The 14,185-nt window shown below is 38.3% G+C and overlaps 1 protein-coding gene across 1 annotated transcript in view; it reads right to left on the reverse strand.

Annotated features, from left to right (window-relative positions):
• IMPG2 (interphotoreceptor matrix proteoglycan 2) overlaps window positions 1-14,185 on the reverse strand; it is an 82,312-nt gene that overhangs the window by 30,601 nt on the left and 37,526 nt on the right. Inside the window, exons 9-11 of the mRNA XM_044251263.1 lie at window positions 12,658-12,678; window positions 5,773-6,017; window positions 1,310-1,395 (exon numbers count right to left, since the gene is read on the reverse strand). Coding sequence (XP_044107198.1) covers window positions 1,310-1,395; window positions 5,773-6,017; window positions 12,658-12,678 — 352 coding nt within the window. The remainder of the gene's footprint in view (window positions 1-1,309; window positions 1,396-5,772; window positions 6,018-12,657; window positions 12,679-14,185) is intronic.

The raw sequence follows: 14,185 nt of genomic DNA on the forward strand, positions 1-14,185 counted from the left end.
TGGCTCATATAGAAATTCCTATTTTTACAACATCATTCTGTGGTTAGAGAAGCCTGAGACGAATAGGGTGAGGACTGAAGACTAGTGGTGCCATGTTTACAGCGAATCACCGTCCTCTGCCACTGCATTCAGGATGGACTCCTACCACTGCATCACTTACCTGTGGAAAAGTCTGTCTACCAGACTGGAAACTTCGTGAGGGCAAACCCACACCTTTATTCATCTTAGTTTCCCCAGCATTTGGCATGTGAAAAGCACACGACAAATATATTTGAAGGAATAAATAAGTGATTGAATAAATAAACACCAAATAATGTAATTTCTAGTGTCAATCCCCCCTACCTTCTTTCTCCAATATGGAACTCAGTGAAAGGAGTATTTCTCATGACACCACATTTCAATACTGAGCTGCTCTATAATGGAGTATAAGAAATGGCTGCTTGTATTGATGGCTAAGTGAATTTGGGGTCGACTTTGTAAATGTTCACTGCAGGATTAAAGTCAAGAAACAGGTATTTCAAAAAGCTTCTGTGAGACAGAAAAGTCTCAGGGGAATAGGAGTAGGGAATGTAGAAGGGAGTCCCCCTACTCTATGTGGTAACAAAAGATTTACCCTAGACAGGTCCTGTCTAGGGGTACTAGATGCCTCTCTGTGGGTGAAGTGACAAGTGGAGGGGTTTGGAGGGGATAAAGGATCCCCCAGGAGAGCTGGGTGGTAAAAACAAAAAGGAACATTCATTCCATGATGTTTCTGTGCAAATGGGAATGTTTTGGGTACAGATTAAAAGGAGTCCTGATTTTGAATCCCTGTCATTTGTCGGCTGGCTGCTATTTTTATTCTTTCTTTCTCCCATACACACGCTATTCTATGTACTTTGGAGTCTGACATTTTTCTTCAACACAATCTTCAGAACACAAATCTATACTCTATGTACCTATGCACATCGATTTATAGTCTTGGCTATAAAAACTACTTCTGAGTAACTTTTAGAGAACAACTCAGTAGGCACTTATAATTTAATTATTACCAAATAATCATAAACCATAAGTAAGGTTTATACCACATGTAGAGCTTGGCAATTAACCAGTGCAGACTTCATCTAATTACAGCAGAAGACTTAAATTTTCTGAACCAATACTTCGGACTCTGGAGCTGACAACTGTGAATAATGTTCCAAGGATGATGTAAGAAAATATTTTAAACAGGAACAGCTCAGGAAATTCACGATGCCAAAGTAAGCAGGTGAGTGTATAAAGAAGAGAAGTTTGAGGGCCTGATTCTAGGCATAAAACATAGAAACATACTTACCAGAATGGATGGTGGGGTTGACGGAAGACTTGAGCTTTGGGTGTTCCAAACTAGGTCTTCAGTTTCAGGAAGTAAAACTCCTCTCACTGAAGAAAAAACATTTTTAGCTGAGGCAATATTGTATATGAGCTTCAGGGACAACTGAAAACCAGGTTGTTCCTTTTTAATAGTTTAGATCTTGGCACAACAGATAAGGGAGACTTGCTTAGAAAATGGTGGGTTTTTTCTTAATTTTTCTTTAAAGATTTTATTTATTTATTTCACAGAGAGAGATCATAAGTAGGCAGAGATGCAGGCAGAAAGAGAGGGGGAAGCAGGCTCCCTGTTGAGCAAAGAGCCAGATGTGGGGCTCGATCCCAGGACCCTGAGATCATGACCTGAGCCGAAGGCAGAGGCTTAACCCACTCAACCACCCAGGTGCCCCATAAAGTGGTGTTATTTTATTCAGATATTGTACTTATATTGAAATAGGGAAACTGAAAGACTCCATAAAAATCTGCTTTTTCCTCTTTTTCCTGCTTCTGTTCTTACTAGGACCTGTACTCTCACTTTACACATGCCTCATGGAACAGTGTATGTCCTCCTTATAAGGGACAAGAAGTTAACGATTTTTTTAGAGTCTTCCAGCACAACAGATAACATCAAAGGAAGGGCCATGGGAGAATGACGTGACAAGGCCATCATATGTGTATTCCAGAACACAGGCACCAAACATCTCAATGCCAAGACTTCCTGGCTCCCAGGAATAGGAGGCTTATGGACACCTGGAACACTGTCCTTGTTCTAGCTGGTTCCCGGATGTCTGAGAGGACATGTACACCAGACCCCAAGTAAAGACACAACTGTCTCCTTTTCCAAGTTTCCCAGATACTGTGTTTGTATTTGCTCTCTCTATATATATCTTCAATAAACTCTGCTCTCTCCCTTCCTGCAGCTTGTGCTTGATGTTTATCCTGCATGTCACCAAGGATGCTCTTGGCTGTTACTGTGGGGCCCTCTCTGGGTCCTTGGACCTGGCCTGCCGGCATTAGTATTCACAAAATCTATCTGATTTATAAGACTCCAACATAAAATATTCTCATTATTACATTTAAGACATTCCTATATTATTTCTTTTTCTTCCTTCAAGCATTGTTTACTCTTTTCAAGATTCCTGTAAAGCGATATTTTTAAGTTTTTTTTTTTTTCATTTTAATAAGGATGTTAAACTGAACTTCCAACTTATTTGCTTGATACTAAGAATTATAAAAAATTATTTCCTCGGGCGCCTGGGTGGTTCAGTTGGTTAAGTGGCTACCTTTGGCTCAGGTCATGACCCCCGGGTCCTGGGGTCGAGCCCTGCATCAGGCTCCCTGCTCCACAGAGAGCCTGCATCTTTCTCTTCCTCTGCTCTGCTTACTTGTGTTCTCTATCTCTCTGTCAAAGAAATAAATAAAATCTTTAAAAAAAAAAAAAAGATTTCCTCTTTGACGAAAGTATCTTTGAAAAATGGGTTAGGACACCAGAGAGTTTACCTCTATACCAATATTAAAGAGCAATAAAGGTAAGACAGCAGAATATATAACATAATTCAACAAAGGCTTACTGAATCCTTGCTAGTTACTACAGACTTTGATAAAGCTAAAGAAAGAAAAATAAGGATTGCCACGACTTGATCTGTTGTATGCACTAAAAACAGAAGCAGGATCTCTCTTTATTCAGCTGTTATAACTGGCCTGACTTAAAGGGATCAATGAGAAGCAAAAACCCCTATTTGACTTAAGTATTTTCCAAAACTCTTTTTCAGTTGTGTATTCAGTTATCTTGTCCTCTATAGAAAATAAGTACCATGGATCAAGGATTATCTATCTTTAAGAAATGATGACCAGGTTACCTAGAAAGCTACAGCCATTCAGAATTCTGAGTTGGGGGGGTATAGCTCAGGGGTAGAGCATTTGACTGCAGAATTCTGAGTTGGCATGACAATAGAAATAGATTTAGACACAAAATTTTGTGCAACTGAAACATACATCTAATGAAAGATCAATACACCTGAATTAGTTTCTCCTGTATATCCTAAAGTTTTGTTAAATTTGCTTAGAAATTCTCAGTTGCTAAACTCCTTTTTAGGATACCTTCCAGAAGTTAGCTCTACAATCATAAAAAGAAGACCTTCCTAAGCTGTTTCTGGATTTAGTTTCCTAAACAATCTCACTTTTCCTGTTGCATACCTTAATGTCCATGCCATTCTTACACTACCCTCGTTAATAACCTTGGTGTTTGTAACTTCTGCTCAGTTTAGTTTCCCATCTCCTTCAGGTCATGACCTCCCAGCTTCCTTTTTTTCTCAGATCCCAATATCCAGATTTCTAGAACCTTCTGTGTACTTGCTGTCCGCTTAGGTAGCTCCCAGCTAGTCTATACCAGCTTTGCCAAAAGGACTTCAGCAATTTCAGATTATAACAAGCCTCCTTTCACTATTTTATCTGGCTGAGGTATTCCAACAAGATTCAACAAGAAAGAAATATATGAGAAAGTAAGCCCAGGATATCTGCACTGCTCCAAAATACAAAGGTTCTTTCATGTTTTAGAACTGATAACCCACTATCACTATCATCTACGAAGAAAAGGTTCTTTCATGTTTTAGAACTGATAACCCACTATCACTATCATCTACGAAGAAAGAGTTTCTCCACTTTAGGAGCCATTGGTTAAGCTTTCTGGCTCTTGGTTTCTGTTCAGGTCGTGATCTCAAGGTGGTAAGATAAAGCCCCATACTCAGTGGGGAGTCTGCTTCAGATTCTCTCTCTTCGACCTCCTCCCCTCCCCCAATTTATGCTCTCTTTAAAATAAATAAATAAATAGTTTCTCCATTTCAAAGTCCTATATAACCCATATGACGTCCAGGCCACTTTGGGGCTCTGTTTCAGCACACTATCGTTTTAAGGAAACATCAGTCTTGCAGCCAAAATAATTGAAAAGCAATTTAAGGGGCGCCTGGGTGACTCAGTAGGTTAAAACCTCTGCCTTCGGCTCAGGTCATGATCTCAGGGTCCTGGGATCGAGCCCCGCGTCGGGCTCTCTGCTCGGCAGGGAGCCTGCTTCCCTTCCTCTCTCTCTGCCTGCCTCTCTGCCTACTTATAATCTCTGTCTGTCACATAAATAAATAAAATCTTAAAAAAAAAAAAAAAAGAAAAGCAACTTAAAGTTTTAGTGAAGCCCTCAAAAAATATCTTCTTTAGGAAGTAAGGAATTATACATAGTAAAATTTCATTAAAGCTTTTCTCTGTCTTTTCTCTCTCGTCTGTATTTGTGTTTGTTTATTTATACACACACACAGGCCTAGGTGATAACTGCCTGAAAAGATAGATTCTTTTCTCTTAAGAAAATGTGGGAATCAAAGAGACTATAAAAATGCATCACTGTTAATATTGTCTCTCATTCATGGGTTTTCCTGTTTGGTAGCTGGTACGTTTCCCATGCAATCATTTCAGTAAAATATACTCCATGGACATCTTACAAGCTAAACGACCCATGAAAGAAGATGTCATAAAGAAATAAACATGAAGGAATAGGTAATTTAATAGGACATCATGTCCCTGATGAGTTAAACTGTTGCAACACCAGTAACCAGACTCTTTTTTCTTTCTTTTAAGATTTTATTTATTTATTTGACAGAGAGAGAGAGACCACATGCAGACAGAGAGGCAGTCAGAGAGAGAGGGGAAACAGGCTCCCTGCTGAGCGGAGAGCCTGAGACAGGGCTTGAACCCAGCACCCTGAGATCATGACCTGAGCCAAAGGCAGAGGCTTAACCCACTGAGCCACCCAGGCACCCCAGTAACCAGATTCTTAGTAAACTTTAGTCTGAGATTAACTAGATCCCTCTTTAGCCTCTAAATCCCAAGTACTCAAACCCTCCTTGATGAACCCTTGATTTCAGATCATAACTGGATCTTTCCAGGTATCCAAATTCAAACTTAGGACTGAATTCTCCAGGATTCTGCCTATCAACCAGTATCAGTTCTTCTTTGACCAAGATCTTCCCTGAGCTTTTCTGAGCTGCTCTTTTGTCTCCTGCTCTCTGGTTTTTAAGTCTTAACACCAGTCAATTTGCCTGTGGAGAATTACTGTGTTGGTTGCCCCAGCAGCACTATAACCTGTTCAATTCATGCTTGTAGATTTTACTTCTCTTTTTCTTATAAGCTGCTCCCATTTCCCTAAACTATTTCTAAAATACCATGTTGTTCTCTATTTCCCCCACTGTTTGTGGCCTTTTGTCTACCAATACTCTTAAGAGCTCCTGATTGATCTATCCCAAATAGCTGAATGGCTAAAGCTCCATTGATACCAGGATGGCTCCTTTCTCATGCAGTCTAGAGAATGCTCAGAACCACAGATATTTAAGGAAATTGGTTTTCACCAGAGTATACTGGAAAGGAAACTAAAGCTGTACAAGGACTTTATGATGGATATCAACTCACCGTTGATAAGCTGAAGGGAGTCAGGATCTGGATTCAAAGAGGAGTTCCCCATCAAAAAATTCTGATGCAGTGTCTCAGCAATATAATCTCTGAAGTTACTAATTGCATAAACAGCAGTGGGTTTATCATCCAGTTCCACAAGACCATGGTTTTCCACCTTGTTGGAATGAAGGCTAATCAGGTCCCAGGTAGTATTGCTGATAGCCTCACCATTGAAGGTAACTGCATAATGAACATCTATGCCACTATGGATGGAAAGAGAGGACAGATTAGGCCCTGCTAAGGAAGCACAAAGAAAGGAGCTTTGAACCCATGGAGTACAAACACTACACCTGATGGGGAGCTGGGCGGGGGGAGGTTTCAAAAAGCATGGATTCCACAACCATTCTCTGCAGACTCTGGACAACCTTTTGCCATCCCTTCCTGCTTCTGAGAGAACAGAGGTTCATAGCTCTCAACCCTGCATTATATGTAAACACGTTCTTCTCCCTGCTTCTTTCCTCCTTCAGAGCCAACAGTTCTCTCCACTAATAGCCAGCCTCCTTCTTCCCCATTAGCATTTCTCTTCCCGGATTTAAAAAAACAAAACAAAATCTTCTAACTACACCCAACAAGGGGTAATCCTCTCATCTCTCTTTCTTATTGTTGTTGTATAGATTACGTACGCCACAATGAGAGGTGGGTCCTGAAGCAATGAAGAAGCTTTATTACTAAATTACTAAAACATAGTTATTGGGAAGGAAAATGTGAAATACTTGGAAATAAAGCAAATTGATGACTTGTGATTTTTTTTAATATCATGCTAGAATGTTTTCTAATATGACAGTTATCTAAGTCTCTCAGGAGATGGAGTTTTGTTTGATAGTCCAGACAATTTACAGTCCTGTAAAGTTTGATACTAAACTGTAATAAAACTATTAAGATGTTATCTGGGGTTTTTCTGGCCTGATAGCAATGATGACTCCAAAGTTTATGATTTTACTACCCTAAACCTTTCCCAAATTGACTATATAAACTTCTGTTTTTCAAATGCTCTACTAACTAGCTTTCATTTTTCCACTGGCTCCTTCACTAATGAGCTGAATAAAACCTTAGTCAGCTAACAAATAACTGTCTGAGACTGGGCTTTTTTACTATTTACCTTTCCATAAGCAAACAAAGAGACTTCTCAGAATAAAGGGTAGAGTAAAAATACATAAATTGTAGTTGACATGCCATTTGATATTTTCTTAAATAATCGTTTTGGAGAAATGACACTAGACTGAAATTTTTAAGCCAATAAAAATACTCCTTCTAGACTCTCAGATTTCTCTAACAACTAAAAGCTAACATTTTAACAGTGCTTACCATGTGACAGGTATTTCATATGCTTTATCTCATTTAATCTTCATAATAACCCTGTGAAGGTTTTATTATCTTCAGATTATTATTAAAGAAACTGAGCTTTAAAGAAGTTACAAGACTTGCCTAAAATTTTAAAGCTTGTAAGTGGTAGAGTCAAGATTCAAACACAGATCACCCTGACTCCAGCACCTGCTTTCTGAACTACTATGCTATACTCTCAGCAGGTTTATTTAAACTATTACCCAAAAAATCCATTATGTTCAAAATATTCATTACGCTTAAAAAATTCATTATGCTCAAAATATTCATCATTTGCTCTAGTCATCACCCTGGCTTCCCACCAGTCTGTGATGAGACACAGCCATCAGAAATGGACCCAGCAAGTCACACCAAGATACTTCTGAAAGACAGAAGAACACTACTTTCCCAAAGATAAACACTCAAGAAAGACAGGCAATGGAAACAATTTGCTTCCTTCAGAGATTCTGTAGGAGTAAAATGACTCCCAAATCAAAGCCTACAAATAATTTAAGTACTTCTCCCTTTGAACTTACTTATACATCATTATATATAATCAAAGAATATACGGCTTCTGTGATTTTGTAAAAAGATTTTGTTTAAAGTGACTGCATTTCAGTCTCTCCTTGAGTTGAACATCCTTGAACATCCCCAGTGTTCAGCATGGTACCTGGCATTGAGGGGCCCCCAGTACCTACTAAATAAATAGAAATCTAAACTTGTCTGAATATAAAAAGAAAACTACAATCTAATTAAGGTATTCACAAATCTGAACAAAAAGTATCAACATAATAAGAATGATCTCATGGAGTCTAGGAAAAGGGATTAGTCAATTTATTTCACTATTTAGTAGAAATCTTCAGGCCAATGTATTGTGGCTTCCTTATAAAAAGAGATCCCTAGATTAGAGACGCCACAACAGGCTAGCACGGCTTGATGATACTGGCCATTAAAATCACCCAACTTTCAGGCACCTGGGTGACTTAGTTAAGCAGCTAAAGGTCTGCCTTTGGCTCAGGTCCTAATCCCAGGGTCCTGAAATGGAGCCTCTGCTCAGTGAGGAGCCTGCTTCTCTCTCAAAAATGGGTAAATAGGGGCGCCTGGGTGGCTCAGTGGGTTGAGCTGCTGCCTTTGGCTCAGGTCATGATCTCAGGGTCGTGGGATCGAGTCCCGCATCGGGCACTCTGCTCAGCAGGGAGCCTGCTTCCTCCTCTCTCTCTGCCTGCCTCTCTGCCTACTTGTGACCTCTCTCTGTCAAATAAATAAATAAAATCTTAAAAAAAATGGGTAAATAAAATCTTTAAAAAAAAAAAAATCACCCAACTTCCTTTCTCTTATTTCAAGCTTACAAAGGAAACTTTTGCAAAGTCTCTACAGAATTTCCTGTAGGGAAAGAATGCATAAGCCAGACAATGCAATAATTGGTCAGTTGGCAGATCTCTTGCTTTAAATAAATCAGTTGGCATCCTAGACAATGCATCATACCTTATGATTTAGTAAGCATGAATTGGTCTTTTTTTTTTTTTAAGATTTTATTTATTTATTTGACAGAGAGAAATCACAAGCAGATGGAGAGGCAGGCAGAGAGAGAGAGAGAGAGGGAAGCAGGCTCCCCGCCGAGCAGAGAGCCCGATGCGGGACTCAATCCCAGGACCCTGAGATCACGACCTGAGCCGAAGGCAGCGGCTCAACCCACTGAGCCACCCAGGCACCCCAAGCATGAATTGGTCTTAAGAGACGTGCCTTCCTGAGAGTACAGGACCTGTCTTGAGCCTGCTTCCTGCAGATTCATACCCTGAACTATAGAGGACACCATGAAAGTGACATCCCTCCCCAGCCATACAAGTAGCCAGGCCTCTTTGATGTTTTTGGCCTAATCTGAGTAACTTCCATAAGGTAACTTCCAGATACCTCCCAGCTACCACTTCTAATGGGGTGGTTTAGGGGGCTTTAAATATAGTAACTGAGTATTTTGACATCCTAATGCTCTACAAAGTGGTAAGGCATCAGCTTGTTGTCTAGAACTTCTTTCAGTCTCTTAATTTTTCATGTCAGAATATATTGCTTCATGGGTAATTCCTGATCTTCTTTTGTAAAGATATAAATTCAGAAAAATATGCTAAAATAACCAAAATGATGGCCCTGAGGTAGAATAAAACAGTAAGAGAGACACCTACTGGCCAGAACTTGCCACACAGTATGTGTCCCAAGCCTCCAGCACAATGCTTGGCTCATAGTAGTTCAATTAATACTTGTGAAAATTTAAAAAATTAAAAAAAATAAATGGTCAATTTTATTGACTAATGCAGGCAGATAAGGGAACTAAATTTGTGCCACTTGAATGACAGTATGATACTCCCTACTTAATCTGAAAAGTTTTGTCTCTAAATACCAAAGTCTCTAAAGCTTTCGCCCTAAAAATCATGCATTATCCTCATACATTTGTGACATCTGAGTAATCATTTTTTAAAAGATTTTATTTATTTATTTGAGAGATGGAGAGAGAACAAGCAGAAGGAGGGGCAGAGAAAGAGGGAGAAACAGTGCTTGCTAAGCAGGGAGCCTAATGAGGGGCTGGATCCCAGGACCCTGAGATCATGACCTGAACTGAAGGCAGTAGCTTAACCAACTGACCCATCCAGGTGCCCAATGCATAATCATTTTAGAGATATTACTTCATAACCAGAACACAACCCTGAGGAAGTGCATGCTCTTTCTAAACTCTGTTGGATAGACCATGACTACATTTCCAGAAAGGTGAGCTTCTTGGGGTCTTTGCACAACCTATTTCATGCTAAGACAGAAAGCACTAATAAGGGAAAAAATGGAGAAAAATGTCTGTGCCACTTAGCACTTGAGTTCATTCCCATGCTATGCAGAAAATTAGACAAGGAGAATCAGAGCTTCACTGAGACTCTACCATGTTCCTTTCATGACTTTTAAATATCACAGGGAGATTAAGAGAAATGTTCCTGGATCAAGAAATCTGAGCAAATTAAGCAGTATGGGTTAGATTACTGGCCTTATCCTTTATTGACAAAATATAATCCACCTCCCAACATTTCCCTTAGATATATAAAAATAACACCTCTATTGTAGTCTACCTTGTTTAGCGAGGATAAATTCATTAAAGAAGATAAAATGCCTCAGAGATATGCTGCAATTCACCACCATGTTTTTGTCCTGGGAAGAGAACTCAAAGAAATGCTGAAGGATCAGGAAATCATCTATCTTCGGAGCCAAGAATGGCCCTATGACCCAAAACAGACTGAGTTCTGGCATGGTAAATGTAGCAGAGAGACGTCTCAGGATGAGGGACAGAATAAAAGAAAGTCAAGAGCCCAAGGAAGTACATAAGAAGCAGAATGCACATTGGAAGACAAAACATAATCTGATTAAAGAAAGCTGTCTACTCTCCACACTCAGCACCTCCAAGTTTACCAGCTGCCACTGTATTACCATCTTTCATCTTCTAAACTAGACTAACCCAGCTGCTATATAAAGGAAAATTTCTCTTTCTGACAGCTATTTCCAGAAACATCAATCACGTGGAGGTGAAATTTATCCTTTCTCATTCTCTTCCCTCAAATGCCCTGATTGGCTGTTTGACATATGCAGATTTTCAACGTAAGAAATAATAGTATCATTCCTCATTTTACCAAAATAAAGATATTTCAGAGAAGCTCAGATATCCTATGAAATTTCTTCTTACAAAGCCTGGAGCTGAAGTTTTGAAGTATACCAGGCAGATGCATTACTGACTCACTTCAAATGGGTAATCTACTAACTTAAAATAATGTGTCCGCCTGGAGAGGTACAAAGCAAATAGAAAATTCCATATGGATATAAATGCTTACAGAGAGGGAGAAAGAGAGTGGTTATGTATTATATAAATGGACTATTTCTGTGCCACACAGTTATTCATCCACAGTCCAGAATACAAGTATACCAAAAAGTTAGGAATCAATTCCATCAACAGGGTAATAACTGACAATACTGAACAATTTTGTTAACCTAGGTTAATAATTCTCTCATAAAATCTAATGGCTTCATATTGGTATCTGTGTCCCTATAGAGGACTTAGCACTCAGTCACTGTATATCATTCTTTTGGTCATAACATGACCAAAAACTCTCATAAGCCTGACCAAAAGTCTCAGGGTTAAACATGAGAGTTTGGGTTGTTTTAATATTCTAATCATGCCAGGAGGGCAACAACTAAACAATCAGGCCTTTCGGTTGAGTACTGATCATCAACACATATACCTATAACATATACACACAGAACAGTTTACATACACTTAAAATATAGAAACCAAAATTCTGAGTATCTTGGTCAAAATATCTGAAACCTCCTAGTTATATAACTTATGGCAAATCAGTTTGTCGGTCTCGGGCAAAATATCCTCACTTCCAGAAGGAGAATGAATATTAATCCTCATTTTCACTATCTCAAGGGGATATTAAGAAAATAAAATGAAAAAAATAAGAAAGAACCAGTAATTTGACAGATCTCTGAAAGCACTTTTCATTAGATTCTGTGTTCCTAGAGGAAATAAACTGAGTTATTAATTTTTGTAGGTATAGGGTTTGTCCAATTAGTAGGCACTTAGTAAACACTTACTTAAATAACATAAATAAAAATGAGGAAGTCAGAAAGCTCTTTTCAAATAAAAAATATTACGATGAGGTAGTATTACTGTATGTCTAAACACATCCATAGTTTACACATAAATTTGCTTCATGAATTCTATTTAAACATATCAATCTTGCAAGAGAAAATGAATTTTAAATAAATTTGAATCCAAAAACAAAAACTGACAAGCAACCTCCAGAAAGGGTATTGACTATGTTTTTATATTATGCCTTTTCTAAGAAATTCCAGAGAGCAGCTGTTTTTGCAAATGAACCACAACAGAGATCAGCTCTCTCCCTCTCATATACCACTTAAAGTGACACTTGATTATTTTATTGAATGACAGACATAGTACCTTGAGAGTGTTTACATTACTGGTGGGTTTTATTCCTGTTTTAAATTAAGTGTAACTCAAATACTTAACAGTCGACAGTCTATGACAGTCTATGACTACAGCTTTCGAGCTAAATCCAGCCCAGGGTCTATGAGTTCACAGATTTTATATTTTTAAGTAGTTGAAAAAATAAAAACAAGAACAATATTTTGGACATGTGAAAATTACATGAAATTCAGATTTCAGTTTCCATAAATTTTTATTGGAATATAGACATGCTCATTCATTTTCAGTGTATTATCTATATCTATATTCATCTGATGGCTGAATTAAGTAGTTGCAACAGAGAAGAAATGGCCTGAAAAGCTTAAAATATTTACTAACTGACCCTTAAGTAAAAACGTTTGCCAACCCCCAATCTGTAAGGAGATGGATGCTAATTTTGAAAGTTATAAAAGAATTGAGCCATGCTCCCTTGGACCTAGGGCTACCAAATTTTCTAAACTATCTTTTCAATCAGTGGACTGTATGGAAAGTACCAAAAAGTACTCTACCTGCCATTTTCCTTGGGGGACCTGAAAATAAAAATTGAACATGTTAAGTAGAGTTTAAGACAGTTATAATTGTCACATCATTCATCAAAGTGCAAGTTCTTAATCTATTTCTTCTACAATGTTTCTTTAAATCAAAATGTTTGCATAGTATTAGATGTTGACAAACTGATGTACACTGAAAGTAGCAAACAAAAGGGGAGACAAGATTTTATTTTAAAACCGACAATATTTACTATCTTTAAACTGACAATATTTACTATCTTTAAACTATTCATATAAGGTTTTCTCTTTGTAAATAATTTTTTTTTTCAGTAGATCCGCAGACAACTCCAGTTGCTGGTATTTAGCAAAATTAGGAAACATTTTTTTTTTTTTGGTACACAATGTGTCATGTAATTTAAAATAAAAGAAAATTGGATGTTATACAGAAAGATACTAAGGGACCGGGAAAGGTCAGGACTGAACACAGGGTATTGTATGGCCTTTAATATTTATTTATTTTATGTAGCAGACAATAGATCTTCCCATGTGCCAGAAAACTGTGCTAAGTGTTTTATAAAAATTAATTCATTCATTCATTTAATCTTCATTAAGATTATTAAGGGCCATTCGAGTCCCCATTTTACAGGAAAGAAACTGAGGAACAAAGAAGCTACATAATTTACCCAGCATTTCAAAAGTATTTTTGGTAAAGCAGAATTAATAGTAAATTCTCTTTTTTACATAAATGCAACTTTAAAAATGTGTAATTTATCTAAAATCATCCAGCCAGAAGTGCCAAAAGCAGGATTTCAACCCAGGGAAGTTGGTTCCAAAGGCCATGTTGCCTTTTATGTGCTGCCAGATGAGAGAGGTCTTCAAGGGCCTCACCTTCTTGGGTTCTCCTATGAGCTTTAGTCAAACTGGAGGCGGTATTCTATGAGAAGTGCTAAGGTTGAACTGGGGACTGGTCAGGGTGTGAGAGTAGGTGGTGGGTCAATTTACCATGCTTGCCCTCTCCCCTGCACAGATAACTAGCTGAGTGTCTTTGGGTAAATTATTGAAATTCCCTGTGCTCTGGTGTCCTTATTGGAACAACAACAACAACAAAAAATGAAGATACTAATAACTATCTCATAGCATGGTTTCTGGGAATAAATGAGTTATATAGATATGAAGCCTGGCATACTGTAACTACTATGTAAGTGCTTGCTAGTATTTCTGGTAAACCCCAAGGTTGTGATTAGAGAATATGCCAAAGGTAAGATGTAGGCCCTATAGAGATTATGCTTTGAAGTTACACAGTTCCCTTACTCATGCTCTCCTGAATGCAACAGCTGGCTCCCAACTATTCTCCAAATGCTCCAAACCTTCCCAGTACCGAGTCTAGCATGGGGTTTAAGAGTAAGAGCTGTAAAGGCAGCAACCAGGTGTCAAAATCCCTCTCCCACCGCTAATTTACAAACTTTCTGACTTCGGGCTAATACTTCATCCTTTTAAACCTGTTTGCTCTCTGCAAAATGAGTATTAATAATAATATTTATTCTGA

The sequence above is a fragment of the Neovison vison genome, chromosome 6 (assembly GCF_020171115.1).
Source record: "Neovison vison isolate M4711 chromosome 6, ASM_NN_V1, whole genome shotgun sequence".
Lineage (NCBI taxonomy): Eukaryota > Metazoa > Chordata > Mammalia > Carnivora > Mustelidae > Neogale > Neogale vison.